Source organism: Anguilla rostrata, chromosome 13 (assembly GCF_018555375.3).
Source record: "Anguilla rostrata isolate EN2019 chromosome 13, ASM1855537v3, whole genome shotgun sequence".
Taxonomy (NCBI): Eukaryota; Metazoa; Chordata; class Actinopteri; order Anguilliformes; family Anguillidae; genus Anguilla; species Anguilla rostrata.
The window spans coordinates 2530723-2548533 of NC_057945.1; the positions used below are offsets into that span (position 1 = coordinate 2530723).

General features: G+C 43.6%; 3 protein-coding genes and 1 non-coding gene across 7 annotated transcripts; 2 read left to right on the top strand and 2 right to left on the bottom strand.

Moving 5' to 3' along the window:
* The first annotated feature begins 1778 nt into the window (after positions 1-1778).
* Positions 1779-8168, top strand: si:dkey-222f2.1 (keratin, type II cytoskeletal 8). Of its 2 annotated transcripts, none has more exons than XM_064305475.1 (9): positions 1779-2177; positions 3569-3777; positions 4546-4606; positions 5156-5251; positions 5541-5705; positions 6306-6431; positions 6776-6996; positions 7198-7244; positions 7625-8168. In XM_064305475.1, exons 1-9 carry the CDS (start codon positions 1794-1796, stop codon positions 7726-7728), a joined length of 1413 nt encoding a protein of 470 aa, XP_064161545.1. In that variant the 5' UTR covers positions 1779-1793; the 3' UTR covers positions 7729-8168. The 2 variants fall into 2 exon arrangements, with proteins under 2 accessions (XP_064161545.1, XP_064161546.1); XM_064305476.1 differs by having other exon boundaries at positions 7628-8168.
* A 4950-nt stretch (positions 8169-13118) lies between these two features.
* On the bottom strand, positions 13119-14759 carry LOC135238588 (pre-miRNA 5'-monophosphate methyltransferase). The gene is made up of 2 exons (XM_064306642.1): positions 14478-14759; positions 13119-14197 (listed from the first exon to the last, which is right to left on the bottom strand). The coding sequence occupies exons 1-2, from the start codon at positions 14682-14684 to the stop codon at positions 13616-13618; spliced, it is 789 nt and encodes a 262-aa protein (XP_064162712.1). The 5' UTR covers positions 14685-14759; the 3' UTR covers positions 13119-13615.
* A 227-nt stretch (positions 14760-14986) lies between these two features.
* On the bottom strand, positions 14987-15060 carry trnai-aau (transfer RNA isoleucine (anticodon AAU)). Its single transcript has one exon. It is a non-coding gene; the product is annotated as a tRNA-Ile (tRNA).
* Positions 15061-15210: 150 nt separating this feature from the next.
* Positions 15211-17548, top strand: LOC135238590 (cytochrome c oxidase assembly protein COX14 homolog). 3 transcript variants are annotated; one of them, XM_064306644.1, is made up of 2 exons: positions 15211-15364; positions 17024-17548. In XM_064306644.1, the coding sequence occupies exon 2, from the start codon at positions 17044-17046 to the stop codon at positions 17209-17211; it is 168 nt and encodes a 55-aa protein (XP_064162714.1). In that variant the 5' UTR covers positions 15211-15364; positions 17024-17043; the 3' UTR covers positions 17212-17548. The 3 variants fall into 3 exon arrangements, with proteins under 3 accessions (XP_064162714.1, XP_064162715.1, XP_064162716.1); XM_064306645.1 differs by having other exon boundaries at positions 15254-15364; positions 17018-17548; XM_064306646.1 differs by having other exon boundaries at positions 15311-15334.
* The last annotated feature ends 263 nt before the right edge of the window (positions 17549-17811 follow it).

The following is a 17811-nucleotide window of genomic DNA, read 5'->3' on the forward strand; positions in this document are numbered from 1 at the left end:
GGTGGAGGGGGGAAATAAATCATCTAAGTAAGAATTTACTTTGTCCAGCAGGGGGCACCTTAAATCTCTCTGCTTAGTACTCTGGCAGTATTGTCATGTCACAATAAAGGGTGGAGTCCAGTTGTCAGACTCACCAATCACACGCTCTTGTTCTGCTCCATCTTGATTGTCCCTCCTGCACTCGGACCGTAGTGTGAAATACGATTGCTATGACTCAAAGGGCGTGTCCCAAGCCGCCAGCTTCCGTGCTCCGCACTCCCGAACTTCGGTTTGGACTCGCACTCCAAGATGGAGCCGTGCTTGCTATACACACTCGGCGCATGGAAGTATGCGGTTAGGGACAGAGCCGATGTGTATGTGGCTAAACCCCCGTCCAGCACAGTTCAGTCCCTTCCTATTGGTGGGTCAGGACCTCCTAGAGGGTCATGAGAAGGACTGAAGTTAATCTGACTCAGTGCCCACGCAGTTGTTTTGACTTGGATGTTCAAGAGCCATCAAAAGCACAGAGGAAGGTGTGAGTGAGACCAAAACATTTGTGTATTTATTTTTGCACCTTAGCACTTTTTTCATTTTGTACACATTTGTGTTAGCAGCATGTGAGCTGTAATAAATCAGTGGCTTTACAGGCCAGGCTGTGCATAGCAAGCACGCATGGAGACGTCACACATAAAACTACACCCTTTAGTAGGGAAGTCACACATTCAGTTAATTTCAGTAAACGAGGTATCACCTAAATCAATATGTTCGACCATCAGCACTTACTCTACCCCACAGTATAACCTGTTTTACTTTTTATCCATTTTACAAGAATTGCAAGTTCAGAGAGACTTACACACCTTAGATTATTTTACATACAATCATTTATTCTGCTGTATATTTACTGATTCAGTATAAAAAGGGTTAAAATCTCATCTTTGAATTGCCCCTATGTCTGCTCAATGGGTGGAGGAATACTGTGGAGCAGATCTTTGCTTCTTCAATCTGACAATCTCTGCTCTTCATGGCCCCTACAGCACTGCACTGTAGCAGGTATCCATCAAACCGATGAGCTTTAGTTCTCTGGAATTTTCTTATTCTTGTTCTTATGTAGGACAGTCTTTTGTTCATAATTCTTTCATAATTAATTTCAGCCCTGATTTGAAATTAAGCATGTAGAAATATTCCCTGTCAGTCCGAAACAGCAAAAATAAAATCATTTAAAACCTGCGTTGTCTGTTTTTAAAAACTTAGTGGCAGTTTTTTGAACATTGAACAGTGGTTCACCTCAGTCCATCCTGGTCTTCCTGTAAAACTACCGAATGAAACACGATGGTGAATCTGTCGGTGAATGTGTCACGCAGAAACTTTCAATTTGATTTTTTGCAGACATTTGCATTATTTTGGTTTCCCTTGTAGAGAAATTCCCATGGGATTCCCATTATAATTTTTCAATAGGAATCCCGCGGGAATGCTGTCATTGGAACACCACTCCTTTGTGAACTGGCACCCATGAAACATGAGATTTTAATGGGAAACCAATGGGTTTCCCGATGGGAAAATAACAGGGATTTATTGTGTGATTTTTAAAATAATCTCATTGGATTTTGATGGGTTATTTATTTGACAGACTTGTGATTGCTGTGAGGTTTCTCTCATATTCCCACGGCTGCTCAGAATGCCGAGTTGGCTCATGATTACACAGGAGACACATTAAACTCAGATTATGTTACAGAGGGAAGGGGCGCATTAGCGGGATGTCCAACTGGTTATTCCACATAAAGGACACCCCAGCTCCACCCCCGCTGCCTGAATAAATGGAAGCCGATCCAGTGGAGACGCACTTCACTGAGGTCAAGCCCGGCTGCTCCCGTCTCGCGCACCCACACTACCGCCTCTCCGTCTCGCCATCTCTTCCCGCCATGAGTCTGCGGACCAAGCGCATCAGCTCCAACGGTCTGAGGACCGTTAGCAAACCCAGCGGTTACGGCGGCTTCGGCGGCGTCTCCTCCTCGAGCGGCTTTACGGGGTTCAGCGGCAGTTCTGCCTACTCCGGGCAGTCCATCAGCTCCGTGAGCATCAACCGCAGTCTTCTGGCGCCCCTCAACCTGGAGATCGACCCCAGCATCCAGATCATCCGCACCCAGGAGAAGGATCAGATCAAGACCCTCAACAACCGCTTCGCCTGCTTTATCGACAAGGTCAGTCCACTGCAGACATGATTCAGATGTTTTTTTTTCAGAAGTATTTGTCCGCTGCTTGAGCACTTTATATGGTGAAGTCCCTGAAGTGTTGAGCTGTGCTTTTGCGTTGTGTTCTGTATCGTCGTGCGTTTCCGTCTCTGAGACCGTCCGTTACCTGGAATCATGACGGCGTTTGGGCATATACGCTAGGATTTACTACCTCTTTAGAAAGTGAGGGTTGGGCAGATTGTAGGAACAACATACAATGAGATTTAAGCAATACATAGACCTACTACATTGCCAGCTGACATGTAATATTAATAATACAATTTCCAAATTTGGTTTGGAAAGATGGCAGTCGCAAAAAAAAAAACTACTATTGTACATTACAGGGCTCAAAACATTTTGTAATACTAAAACATTTATATTTTGATGTTTATCAAAACTGCAGATTTTTGGGTGCACGCAGATAATGTTTCCAGGGAAAGATACAGGGTTAAAACAGCCACAAACTCACTATTGTGCTGCCTCTTTTACGCCTGTGTTGCGTTTTCCACCCCAAAATAACTCACCATTGTTTACAGTGCATTTGTTGCTTCGTACCCCATTTAAACTTTTGGAAAGCTAGTCCAAAACACGTCTGAGTCGGTTCAGCCACCTGAGACCTGAATATTCAGAAAAGTGCGTTGCATAGTCCCTACTTTTATTTCGTGTCGAACAATAGAAACACAATATTTTAGCCTCTGGTCGGTAATTTTAACTTTTCAGCAGTTCCGTGTTGCAGCCAGTGTGTCTGCTGATTATGTCATGTTACCGTGTATAATCAGCTAAGTTAATATACTGCACCTGTAGGGCTTACAGTAACATTTTCCCCTGACAAACCTCTTTAGAGATAATTTATCAAAACACCGTTGAAAAAATGTATAGTTTAAAATACATTTAAAACTCTAAACAGCATAGTATAATATAATTCATACAGACAGAATCGGACGATGAATAGCGAGGCTCAGTTGTGCTCACTCATAGTCCGTAATGCAGAAACTAATTCTCAAAATATCGTGTGTGTGCGAAGGCTCCTCCCACTTTTTATGACCTTCTGACGTGGTCCAGGTGTTCAGGTGTTCATTGGAATAATTGCAGTTTAGAATAATTGCAGTCTCTCAGGCATAGACAACAGTTAAGGAGGACACAAAATGGCTGCAAACTTAGTCACAGAGAAACAAAACCTAATTAAATGCTGTTCGGACATTTTGAGTGTGAAGGACAGCGAGAAATATAGGCAATGATAAACTGTAGAAATAAAAATCTCTCTCTCTCTCCCTCTCTCTCTCCCTCCATCTCTCTCCCTCTCTCTCTCCCTCTCCCGCTCTCTCTCTCTCTCTCTCTCTCTCTCTCTCCCCCTCCCTCAGGTGCGCTTCCTGGAGCAGCAGAATAAGATGCTGGAGACCAAGTATGAGCTCCTGCGGAGCCAGACCTCCAGCCGCTCCAACGTGGAGCCGCTGTTCGAGGCCTACATGGCCGGCCTGCGCCGCCACATGGACATCGCCAACAACGACAAAACCAAGCTGGAGGGGGAGCTGAGGAACACACAGTGCCTGGTGGAGGACTTCAAGCACAAGTGAGCGCTCGGGCCGCCTGGGCAAACCACCAAGGTGCTCTCTGAGGCTTCGTGAAGCAAAATGGGTGGAGCTACTAGAGTACATGCTGTCACTGACTCACTGGTTTCAACCAATTATTTTGACCTACCGAGAGGAGCAAAATTCTTTCATTTGTCCAGGCAAACCAATGACTGACAGCTTATTTGTGATGTTATCCACTGTCAGGTACATAAAACATAGGCTGTCTTATAAGCTAGCTAGCTGCTCTGACACTGACTCACTTGGCTATACCCCGATGTAAAACATTGTAGCTAGCCCTCATAAACCAAATTTCACGATGCGTATAACTTTTGACTGGCTTTCATGTTCATTGACTGTCAGTGGAATTTACCTGCACTGTGAACCCCGCCCCTTCATGAGTATTAATGATCCTGTGGTTAGTGGACTGCGCTAAAAGTGCAGATGCCTTATAAAGCTACTAATGAGTATTGATCACATCAAAGTAAAGCATGCATTCTACTCCAGTAGAATCATTAAAATATGAATTTATGGCAAACCCAGGTTAATCTGAATATATTAACAGAATAACTTTTTGTGTTACCCACAATGCAATGCAATCAGCGCATGGAAGTCTGCAGGAGTGAACCCTGTTCTGATATCCTGTTCGACTAGGACCACTGAGAAGATTTTAAAAAGCAATAAAATTCACTCATATGTGGCCATGCCATTTCAGTTGCAGTTTTTGCGGGTAAATCCCTGAGCCGTGTCTTCCTGTTGTGCTCCTGCAGGTACGAGGAGGAGATCAATAAGAGGAACTGCCTGGAGAATGAGTTTGTGGTGCTGAAGAAGGTGAGAGGGCCTTTAGTCCCCTCGGCCTGCTTTGTGCTTTAACAGAAGCAGCCCTTCTGTTTGTGACCGTGACACCATTACCTCAGCTCAGCGCCTGAAGGAAGCGCAGCTACCCACCACAGTCCCATGAGACAGGAACTCTGGGGGGAAGAACAGGCCGTATCACTGCAGCCCAGTGACAATACACTCAGAGAGAAACACAATGCAGTTTATGGGTGAAGCTAGCCCTCCTCACAAAGAAACTACAGAATAACCGGGGGTTGGGTATCACATGACCACAGCAAAATAGCTAAGAGGAAAAGCTGGAAAAGTCGTAATAGTTCCACTGGGACCATCTATGTGGCTTTGTGGAAACTAGTGGCTTTGCTTTAAAATGCCATGGTTTTAAAATGGCTGCGTGTCACGGGCACTGCTGTACTTTTTAACAGCAGTCCCCGAGTCGGGCCCTGAGTCAAGCCCTTCACAGAGAGCCCGAAGGTTTGCCTTAAACGGCTGTTGGTGTGTGAACACAGAGATGTTTCTGCGGGTGAAAGCGTCCTCCTCTTACAGGACGTGGACTCGGCGTACATGATGAGAGCCGATCTGGAGGACAAGGTGGGGGGCCTGACGGATGAGCACAACTTCCTGCGGGGCGCCTACGAAGAGGTACGATTGCGTCACCGAAACGGAGTACAGGAAGTGGAGTATGGTAGGCCTCGGTGTTAGATCTAGGGCTGAAGTTCGTCATCGTTGTCCCGAAAGCTTTTGTTCAAACCAGGCCCAAGGTTCCAGCGAATGTTCTGTGAATTGACCATTTCTTTGGTTCCCTAAGACCGCAAACAGCTGTTGCCTTGTGGGTCCCCAAGCCTAGCATTCAGCAGCCATTGGTTTGTTACTGTTTAGCAGCCAGGCAGTGAGGTGATGCGGATCGAGGCTTTTTATGTGTCCCTACTAGGAGCTGCGTGAGATGCAGGCCAGCATTAAGGACACCTCAGTCATCGTCCAGATGGACAACTCGCGCAACCTGAACATGGACCAGATCGTGAGCGAGGTGAAGGCTCAGTACGAGGAGATCGCAGCCAAGAGCCGGGAGGAGGCCGAGGCCTGGTACAAGAGCAAGGTGTGTGTGTGTGTGTGTGCGTGTGCGTGTGCGTGTGTGTGTGCGTGTGTGGGAGAGTGTGTGCGTGCGTGTGTGTGTGAGTGTGTGTGTGAGTGTGTGTGTGTGGGAGAGTGTGTGTGTGTGTGTGTGTGTATGTGTGTGTGAGAGGGAGTGTGTGTGCGTGAGAGAGAGTGTGTGTGTATGAGTGTGTGTGAGAGAGAGAATGTGTGTGTGAGTGTGTGTGAGTGGGAGAGTGTGTGTGTGTGTGTGTGTGTATGTGTGTGTGAGAGGGAGTGTGTGTGTGCGTGTGTGTGTGAGTGGGAGAGTGTGTGTGTGTGTGTGTGTGTGTGAGAGGGAGATGTGTGTGTGTGTGTGAGTGCGTGTGTGTGTGTGTGTGTGTGTGTGAGAGGGAGTGTGTGTGTGTGTGTGTGTGTGTGTATGTGTGTGTGAGAGGGAGTGTGTGCGTGCGTGTGTGTGTGTGTGTGTGTGTGTGTGTGTGTGAGAGGGAGTGTGTGTGTGTGTGTGTATGTGTGTGTGTGCGTGTGTGTGAGAGTGTGAGAATGTGTGTGTGGAGGGGATGGTGGCGGGATGGCTAATGTTTTCCCCTTTGACCCCGAGCAGTTCGACCAGATGTCCTTCCAGGCGAGCCAGTACGCGGACGAGATGCGCAGCGCGAAGGCCGAGATCGCGGAGCTGAACCGCGCGATTGGCCGTCTGCAGAGCGAGATCGAGGCGCACAAGAGCCAGGTGAGCGGCCTATGGGTGAGCCCCAGGGGGCCTGCAGGGGCTTTCACACGCGTCTACTGCAGGAACTGCCCAATTAAACAGCTGTTAAAAACATTACAGTCTGCCACTGAAGAGACTTTTAACATAATGCCCCCCCAAAAAAAGAACAGGAAGTGAAGTAAAATCTCACCAGGAGGAACTCAGCTCAGAACAGGAGTTGATGTTTCCTTTCAGAGGTTTTACTGTCAGAATGTCTCTGCTGTAAAAGGCCTGTACTGAAGCATCTTTAATGACTGTTTGACCCTTGCCTGGGTGAAATGGGGTCCCTGATGCGGTTAAATGTCCCCTGCCCCCCCGCCCCCCAGCGCTTGAGCCTGGAGAGCCAGATTGCCGAGGCTGAGGACCGCGGCGAGTTGGCGGTAAAGGAAGGGAAGGGGCGGATCCGGGAGCTGGAGGACGCGCTCCAGAGGGCCAAGCAGGACATGGCCCGTCAGCTCCGCGAGTACCAGGAGCTGATGAACGTCAAGCTGGCCCTGGACATCGAGATCGCCACCTACAGGAAGCTGCTGGAAGGGGAGGAGGACAGGTGAGCACGAGCCGGGGTGGCGGTACGAGGAGAGTAACGCAGCTCGACCACTGCAGCGACTATGACAAGTGGAAATTATTTTGGGTTACTTTCGGTGGTTCTATACTGATAGACCGCAACTGTGAAAAATACTGAAGGACAAGGAAGCTTTGTCTTGTGAACATTGTTTAAACCTCAAACCTTCTCTCTTCTGTCTCCCAGGCTTGGACAACAGGTGGTTTGTAACGTTCAATCAGTGACCAGCTACGGTAAGCACTGCCAGATGAGAAATAAATATATACACACGCTGTGAATGAAGACGGTTCACTCCAATTTTATGTATTTTCACAAAAGTTTTAAAACAAACTACTACGTTTTCAGGCTTTTTCTGTTAGGTAGATATAAGTGATTGGCAAGTGATTGTATGTAATTGTATTGCTACATTATGCATTATGTCACAGTTTTCAGTGACTTTCTTGAATTGAAATTCAATTAATTTAGCCGCACCCTGTTTAGTGCACATACCACCTAACACAATTTACATGCATAGATGCACATTTAAAATGAGCCATTCGGCAGATGCTCTAATCCAGCCAGGTTGAAATGTTAGGAAAAGATGATCTGACCCCCTCTGCTCTCCTCTTTCCAGCAGGATCCAAATCTCTGAATGGCCATCAGCAGAGCAGCCCGGGTTCGAAGCTCCTGATCAAAACCACTGAGACCCGCAACAACACCAGATACAGCTCCTCCTAAGGGTCCGATCAGCCCCTCCCTCCAAACGAGCCTGACTGCCCCACTGCTACCCTGCAGCCTTCAGCACGCCCTGGCCAAAGAGCCGCTGTTTCTTTCTGTCATAGCTTTGATTTATTCATCAGACACCAATCATGTTCTGTGCTAGTGTGATTCATGGGGTGGGTCTGGTCCTACTGTGGCAGTGGGTCCCAAGCTCAGTCCTGGAGATCTACCATCCTGCAGGTTTTAATTTCAACCCTAATTTGGCACACCTGATTCTACTGATTAGCAGCTCAACAAGATGCCTAGCTGTTGAATGAGGTGCGCTTTGTTAGGGTTGGAGTGAAAACCTCCAGGACAGTAGATCTCCAGGAACAGGGCTGGTAACCACTGCTGTACAGTCTCTACAAGTTACAGGGTCAAACTTTGAGTACAGAAAAATAAATGTGTTCAAGCCTTCAGTTACAGTGATATTTTCTTTGTGTTTACATTGTAACTCATTATAATATTAAAAGACTAAAGGGGTAAATCTGTACATTGTAGTTAATGAATGTCATCCTTTTGTTCCCTCCATTAAAATAGCACCTGCTGTACTTGTATGGAATTGTCAACCACTCTTCAGTCTCGATATACATAATTATTACTTTTTCATTAGACTGAAGAGGTTAAACATGAATGCAGGTATTAAAGTAGAGATGAAAGGCTTAAGGTTTGGATATAAACAATGGCGCAAAAAGATACTTCAGAAAACAAAACCTGCGGTGAGTCTACACTCTTTTTCTAAAATCAAAGCAGAACCACACCTAAAACCTGACAAAGAGATTTCAAAAGATAAGGCATACCTCTGTTATCTCATTGGGTGAAATGTGGGAACTTCTGTCATGCTACTGGAAAATATCCATACATAATAAGTTTTAAGCAATTTGTCTGTACAATTTATCTGCATGATATTAATGTGGGATGTAATCAAGTGCAAATAAATAAAACTGTGACTTATGATTATAGCAAAACTTAGCTGAGGAACTGTCTGCCTGAATCATTTTTACTGATAGAGGCCATCTCTTGCAGAGTCCAGTTTGTACAGTATAATGCTTGTCAGTTTAAAGAGCAATTTGTATTTAATTGAAAAATTATGAAAGTGAATCTGTTTACTGCAGACAGATGCAAACACTCCAAGCTGAAATCCGTAGTATGTTGTTCAGTCCTTTGACAAAGAACCCTTTTCCTGGCCACGGTATAAATACTAAAATAAAAACTAGGTAAATCTCAGTTTACCCTACAATTACTAATCTAATAAATAACTCTCTGGCTCTAGGTAAAGGCTCTACCACCTGTTTCAGGTTTTTCCATTCTTTCAATCTAGAAAACCAGCCGTTCTGGAATGGTTGAGTTCAGTAGTTGTTGGAGTCAAGTTCTCATTTAACTGCACAGAGCGATGCCTATAAAACACCTTAAAGTTGAAGAGCATCATTTTGAATTGTTACCCCAGCATCACTGATTACTACTATACAGTATATGTTAAAATAACTCAGTTGGGATGCAGTTCGTATTTAAGATATTTATAAGATATTGCCTTAATTCTGAGTCCAGTAGAAGAAAGTTATTTGCCATTGGTGCTATTTCATCTGTGTGCCTATGACCCATCACTTCCTATCTGGGAATAATATCGACACTCAGCAGCCTTACCAGGAAGAAAAGCAAGGACCCAAGAACAGAACCTTGTGGTACTCCACAGCTATCTCCAGGCAGGAATCCGACTTAACTAATCCTTACCTCGGCTGAGTGGTTTCATTTCCTTCACTAATTCTGATTGATACAAGAATAACTGGAAGGTTTGCCGAAGTGGGGACCTTCACAAAAAATGCGTAGCGCTCGTTTTCAGCAGTTATCAATTATGAATGTATGATATTATAAATCTTTATCACTTTGTTTGGACTACTGTCAAGGAAAGATATACATCAGATACAAATATCTAGAAAAGTGGCAGAGTACAATTTTTGAAGTGTTTTCTACAGGTATAATTTTAAGTGGGAATGTTAAGTGGTTTAGACAGAACACTGAATGTTTTAAAGCCAAGAAAGTGTGGTGAAGGATGTAGTCATGGCAGTCCTAGTACTGACTGTGGTTGGGAGTTCCACAGGATGAGGCGTGACAGGCCACAGCTTTGCACGGGCAGGGAGGGGTCCGGTTAATAGGGCACTGCCACCTCATTGCTCAATGGCGACCCCTACAGTCCAACAGGAGCCTACTGCAAGTCATCTGCCATAATGGATTTGTAGGTCAGCTGGTGGATAGCCGAGTCAAAAGGCTAGACTGTGCCCTCCAAAATTCAGGTAGGATGCTGAAGCAGTGGGACAGTCTGAAAATGGTAACTACCTGTTCAAAATCAGGGAGTAAAAATGGGAATTTTCTTTATGTTACATTAGTACAAGTTTCTGCAGAATGGCACACCTTTGTTCCCAGTTCAATTAAACCACTGCCTCTCTAACCTGCATTCTATTCCAAATAAGGTTTCGGTGACACAGAATATGATGATCATTATAGTAAAATAACTGGAAATATCAGTCTATATGCAGCTAACAGAGAGCAGTAAAAGAGGTTCGAAGACAAAGAAAGGCCAGAGGAGACAGGGTTTGGTACAGATAAATTTCCTTAAAAAGGAGATACTTCCATTAAAGAATGATGTCACATTGCATTGGTAGCTGATGCCGCAGTGAGTCCATTGTGTCATTTGATTATCTGGTTGCTATGCATCTGGCGTGCTCTATAAAATGTGAAATGACCTGGCATTAAAGGTTAAAGCAGAGGAGAGGATCCTGGGGGAAATCTTAGATTCACATTTTGGCTTCCAATCACATATAAGAAACATTACCAAAGTGTGCCTTTTAATCTTCAGAGCATTCCAGCAGTTAGACCCTCTCTTTCACAGTCCGATGCTTAAAATGAATTCATGCAAGACTTGACCAAAACAAGGAAGAGCGCTCATATTACACTAGTTACTCTGGCTGCCTGTTTATTTTAGAATTTATCTTCTGGATCTATTTTACTCGTTCTTATAGCCTTATATTGCTTGGCACCAAAATAAACTGCCAAACTTACAAAGTACACAATAAAATATTCAGTGTTAAATCAACTCTCACAGTGTACATACAGTCCCTACAGGATTACCAGTATTTTAAGTATTCCAGCTTTTTGTTTTACGGTGTTTTGTATTTTCCTGGAACTGTTTTAACTACATGAAACACAGTGTAAATCCATGCTAGCAGAGCACATGCCCGTCACATGAAACAGTAACATGGATGATAGGATGCCGGACATAAAGACAGAATCAGTGGCTCTGTGGGAACTTCCAGGTTCTTAGGCAAGGAAAAAGTTTACTTGTTATTTTTCAGCCAGCTTAAAATTGTGAAAATTACTGACAATTTAAATATAAAAAACTTATTTTCATCAATATTCAGAACAAAAAAGTATTTTGTACATTCATTGTTGGTAACATATTTAATTGAAAATTCTCTGGTATTTTCAGAAGTTTTTTCAAATTTTACCAGCAACTAAAGAGTTTAAATATTTTAATTACGTATCTGAGGCAGGACTGTGACCCACCCAGTAATAAGAAACCAATGAACTCCAGCGCTGAGAGGTTCCCACCATCCAGAGTGAAAGCCCAAAGCATCTAGAGTTTCTCCTTCACTTCAGCAGCAAACCAGCTGGATGAGGAAAGAAAACAGGCCTGACAGGGATGGAACTAACTTGTGTAAAAAAATACATGGACGCCTTTAATCCTTCAGCCAAATATTATTTTTTGTTTTAATAACATTTTTTTGGCTGGACTGCAACAGCGAATATAAACGCAAATGTCTGAGTGAATGCCATTTTGACAAAGCAAATTTCTGACAGCTACTGTGACTTTTGGTTAAATCCACCCAAATTTCGGAAATGCACTTCGCTGATAAACGAATGGTCAGGCGCTTTCTTTGGGGAATCGTGATTTTGTGTAGGTGGGGTTTTCAATAGAAGGCTGCAATTCAGGCCACATCAAGCGCTGACCTACAATACAGCACTGTCTACAGTAATACTGTTCAACCAATAAGCTTGCAGGACACAAACCTAACTGTGACCTCCCTTTCCAAACACTGTGACAGAGTACCGGTGATCAAGACTGCATTACTAGGGCAGAAAGCAGGCAGACGTGCATCAGAAAATTAATTTCCACAAGTCTGATATTCACTGTGACATCTGCATGCAGGCACATTATATTAAAACTTCCTGATTAATGCCTCCGTATGCTGTTAGGTGCTTATGCCTATTAGATGGAGGCATCATGTTGTTCCATCTACACAAGCATCTGTGATATATTTAACAGTGCTGATAGTAGCATGGCATAGGAGTGCATAGTAACTTGTGAACTCGACCAGGATTTTGCAGTAACAGACTTCCCACATACAGCCCCGCTTAGGGTATTGTTACTACCCACTTATGTACAGACCCCAGAGAGACAGAACACAGGTCTCATCTCTCTCCCAGGTATGTTAGTCAATTAGAACAGATAGCTGTGCCAGAATAGTGGGCCATTGAACCTTAACACAAAGAGCACAAAGACAGGAGAGAACGTGTAGAAGTCAGCTAGAAGAGTGAAAAGTAACGATTGTCAGTTGTTTCTGCTACAGCATTTAAACGCTTAGGTGAGCAGTTCTGTGCTAGGTTGGGGTACTGTCAGTCCAGGATCACTCACATAGTTGTGATCTCTCCACGTCCTTTAGATACATTACCATAGCATAGCGCCCTGGGGCTTTCCATATTTCGCGTAATTCACGCAGGTACAGCCCAGCCCCTCCCCTGGTTCAAGCCCACGCCTTTGACACATCCTGCAGCCCAAGATGCATCACTCCGCCCCTCTGAACTACATGTTACACATCCCTTCCTTTGGACTTCCTGCTTTACCACATCGTTTAATACCTCTCCTGTAACCTGCTCAGCCATGACAGATCCCTAATTACATTCCTGTTACATCCATTCTGCCTCTATTTTACACCAGGCTGGCCAGTGGGGGATGGGCTCCTCCTCTGTAGCCGGGTTCCTCCTGAGATTTCTTCCCATCATGGAGTTTTTAAAAATGTTTTACGTCACTTGCTTTTTGGGGGTTCAGACCTGGTTTTTGCCCAATGTTTCTCTGTAACTCTGTAAAGTGTCTTCGTGACAGTTCTCTATAAAAACACTATACAAATAAAACTTATTTGATTTGTTTCATACTTATTTTTTTATTATGCTCTAACCAACTTGCGGCAACACCTGTTATGAACAGTGCATGAAGTCATTTTGAAATTTGTGAAAAAAACTCAATTTTTTAACATGTATCAGACTAAAATGTATGCCAGTTTAAAATCGTTTTCCACTCAAATGTCCTGAAGTGCTTCCCAAGGATTTCTCACGTCACATTTATCTATTATAGATCGTGTATCATTACTATCCTGCGAGCAGAAAACATTTAATGCGAACTGAGTCACAGGAGATATACTAGTTCATTACATGGCTCGTGGGCTCAGGCAGTCCAGGGAAGTCCGCTTATATGTTAGGCAGAGAACATCACCGCCCCCTTGCGGCAACACAGCGCCCCCACAATACACACATTTAACTTCATCATTTAACGTTCGTTTACCAAAATGTTCTGTGGTTATGCAATACACAGATAACACAGTATGAGAATGACAATATAAACCACATAAATATTCATTCACAAAGGTAATGAAATTACTAAAACATATGTAAAACTGTAGTTTATTGTATAGTTCGTTTTTCAAACCCATATCTCCTTGAATATTGCCAGAAGGAAAATAAATTATAACATCATCCACTTTGGCTGCATAGGGTCGTAGTAATGGCGAGTCACATCACAATAAGTCTCATAAACTTATATTTCTTCCCGCCTCATTTCTCGTCTGCCAAAGAGTAGCAGTTTGCGGTCCCAGGACGTGCTTCCGAAGCTGCGCAACAGTTCCATACCGCACTGCCTCTCCAGATGCTCTCTGGCACGTTCCGCTATGTCCCCTCGGATCTCAAGTGTCTTGAAGTGATCGAAGTCGCGGCGGCCCAGTTTGCGCAGACGGCGGGCCGCAGAGCGATAGCACTTCCAGGGCTGCGCCTCCAGGAGAAGGTGGTCACTGAGGGAGGCCAGGCGGCCAAGGAGCTCCAGCAGCGCGGCGTCGCCGTGGTTCAGATGCACCCACATGGTGACGGCCAGGCACGCGCACAGGTGAAAGCGCGAGCGCCCAAACCTCGCCAGGTAACCCTCCAGCTGTGTCCGACTGTCCCGATCATGTGTGACATCCAGAGGAATAAAAGAGACGTTTTCCCGGAAAGGGTTGGAATGTTCTGCCCGGAGAATAAGATCTTCGTCCAGGTCGACACCTAGGAGGCGAAGCTCCCCGGTTTCAGCTGCGTCCCCACTAGCGCAGTGCCCTGTCAGGTGCGCATATAGAGCCACGCTTAAATCCTGCGTAATTGAAAGAGAGATTGAAAGAGAATTAGCGACTCTTTTAAAGCAGAGGGTCAAAATGGGTTAAAACAAAACTGATGACCGAGCTACCAGTGTGGATGTATTTATCACGACATAATACAGTAATATTAATTTTGCTAACAAGAAAGAACATTAATTTCAGAGAAATGTATTATGAAAACTCGCTCTCTCAGCCATGCAGCCTTTGCCGTTATAAAACACAGCTAATAGCAAGTAGTTTAATATTCCTTGTTCTGTTGACTTAAAAAAGACTCACCCCTGAATTACACCCCACGTCAAGCACAAGTATAGGTTCGCTTCTCTCAGTGCTGTATCCGATATCTTGAAGAAGCGTTCTCGGTATGAGACTCAGTCGGTTCTCTGGGGGATTGAACGAATAGTAATTAATAAAATTTCCGAATGGTGCTGCTCCAGGATCATTGCTTTCGTCGTTAACTTCACAGTCGGCTATCGCTGCTGCCATTATCCGCACCGTCCGACAACAAAAAGAGTCCGGGTGAAAAGGGTGCGTACAGTGCTTCAAGCCCGACGGCACAGAAATTTGCATAGCTTGCCCATTAACAACAAAAATTTCGACCTAAACTGACCCTAAACTGTAATGTGTTATCACTATCTAAATTTGTTGGCTCGTTTCTTATAATATTGCGTAAACTCGTTTTTAGTTTAATTTAGTTGAACTAATTAACATGCGTATTTTCTATTTTTATTTTTTCAGTTATGCAAAAGGCAATACGACTTTTTCTTAACGTCTAAGAAAAACGGAAGTGGCCCGTACGGGGATCGAACCCGCGACCTTGGCGTTATTAGCACCACGCTCTAACCAACTGAGCTAACCGGCCAATTGCGCTAAAACTTGTAATTCAAACATTATAAACTTTCAGTAAGTATGTTATATTTGGAAACGTATTCCTTACGTCAATGTCAGGTGTCTTTTTTATGCCATTTACTGCCATAAAAATGGCATCTTTTATCTGAACACTAACATCTTTAGATGTATTTAAACGTACTCTAGGCTAACGCATTTTTCCCTTCTGAGTACCCATACTTTTCAAGGTGTCACGTGATTTTTGGAAAGTGGCCCTACATTTTATAGCCTGACATTGAGGCAACAAGGTGCATTTCCTGTGTTTTCTTGGTTAGAAGGTAGGTGATATGAAGTATTAAGCTAGCTATAAAGTGTATAAGTTTGAAAAAAGTTAGCTCTTAAATCGAGGTGTCAAGTAGTGATGATAGAGTAAACCGCATCACAGCATGATGTGAGAGAAATGACTGATAATTCGTTAGCCTAGCTGATCAGCTAGCTACCCAAGGCCAATATGCGAAACATAATACGCACTCAACTAACATGACATCGATGGTTTTAGGCCAAGGCAGTAGTACACAATTACTCTGCGTTGTAGTAAGAAAAGCAGATAGGCATAAAAGCTACGTTAATTGAATATGGTCGTTCGTAATATGCACCTCTGTTTTCGTTTCTAGCTAGCCTAACGTTGTCGTAGATTAGAACATTCTTAACCTCGCAACACTTATGTTTCGGCACAAGCAATGCCGTAAGCGCGGTCCTAAAAATGTGTCCTACTGTGAAGGGTGCCTGACCCGCAATTGTAGAAATGTGGTACCCCGGAGGTGCAATTATATCAGGAAATATGATAACACTTTAAAAAAAAAAAAAAGGTTGTATACTGTCACTGTATTTATATAAAAACCTAAACACACATTAAAAAAAAAAAAAAACACTCAGTCACCGGCTCAGTCTGTTTATAATAGCACCATAGATCGCGCTGCACCCCTCTTACAATTAAAAAAAAACTTTAGGTTACACGCCAAGTTTAAAAACAGACCCACTAGTCTTACTTTGACAACTCTGGGACTGAACTGGCCCACCTTTTAGTTAGAACTAAAAAGTAACTTAAACATCCAGTGAGCACTGGACTAGTACTGGTTCAGTATTTTAGTATCATTTTTTGTGGCCTACTTGAGTATACTTGATGTAGCTACTGAAAGTTGCAAAGAAGTTCAGATATGAGCCTAAGTATACTATCCTAGAGTGTATAATATTTCAAAGGTGAAACAAGTATACTTTATTTTAAGAACGTATGCAATGGTAATGTGCTTATAAAACTTTGTAGATCTACCTTGTCATAGATCCCTTCAGCCTAAAACTGGTTATTCAGGTAGTATGCCTATCATGTGATAATCATGAGACATCATCATAAAATTCATGGGAGAATCCATAGTTAGTACATAAGAAAACTGAAGTGAGCCTCAGCCATGTTTTTGGGTTAATGAAACTGACTGCACAGTTGAATATGTTATTGTTCAGAAATCATTGAAATGCATGAGGATAGGACAGTACTTTGCACACACCAGGATCTATAATCAGTGGAATTTTATAACTTCCTGAATTACGTCTCTACATTGGATTATTAGAGAATGCGAAACAACTTATTCTTTCACTTTAGCTACCTTGGGTAGATTTCTGTTGAGTACATTCAGGTAGGTAAAGGGTACACTGTAGCATAGTGGGTAAGGAACTGATAGGTCATAGGTTCGATTTCTGGGTAGGACACTGCTGTTGTACGCTTGGGCAAGGTATTTAACCTGCATTGCTTCATTATATATATAGCTGTATAAATGGATGCTATGTAAAAGTTGTGTAAGTCACTCTGGATAGGAGCGTCTGCTAAATGCCTGCACAGTAATATGTGTAATTGAATCATACAGAGTCACATTTACTAGTGCGATTGCATTTTGTCAGTCTCTAGTCTATTCTAATACGCCCTTCTGTGCTGTGAGCTTTAGGTAACAGACGAGCCGTCGCCATGGTTTCGGGGAAGAGGATGGCTGACGTGGGATACAGGCTGTTCTCGGGATCCATGATGCTGCTGACGGTGTACGGCGGCTACCTGTGCGTCCTGCGCGGACATCGCTACATGGAGCGGCAGAAGCAGCTTCAGCTTCAGGCGGAGAATCAGACGAACTCGGACTGATCTCAAAATGGATCCCTTTCCGGGACCTGCGCGAACTGACATCATTCGCACGTCGAAAGTCGCTTCGACCTCAGCCTCTCGTTTCACCCAAAGAAGTTACGCAAAAAAAAAGGCAACGCACCACGACTCCACGCTTTGAATTACAGAAACATGTTTTTGCCTTGGTAACATTATATTCTAGTTAAAATCAGTGAATTGTTTTATGTATATAATTGAAAATGAACAATGTCTGATTTAAGTGTAACAGCCTTTTCAGTTTCTTTATACTCGAAACTGGACCACTGCACTAGAAAATACAATTTTGTGTGACCTGCTCATTAAAATGTAGACTAACTTACTCAAGTATGGAATGGAAATATTTGAACACGTCAAAACAAGTCAGTGCAATTTAGCTTTTAATTTGACGGGTGTCCCACAGTCTGGGAACCCCTGTTGTAGGAGACTGGAATATTTAAGCCAGTTTACTCTTATGGTGAGGAAATTCATTACCTTCAGCCACATCAAGAGGGAAATAATCTGTTGAAGTGTCCACTTGTCTTTAACCTAAAACTATTTTTACTCTTTCTGAGCATTTTTTCCCCACAACGTTGAGAGCCAGCT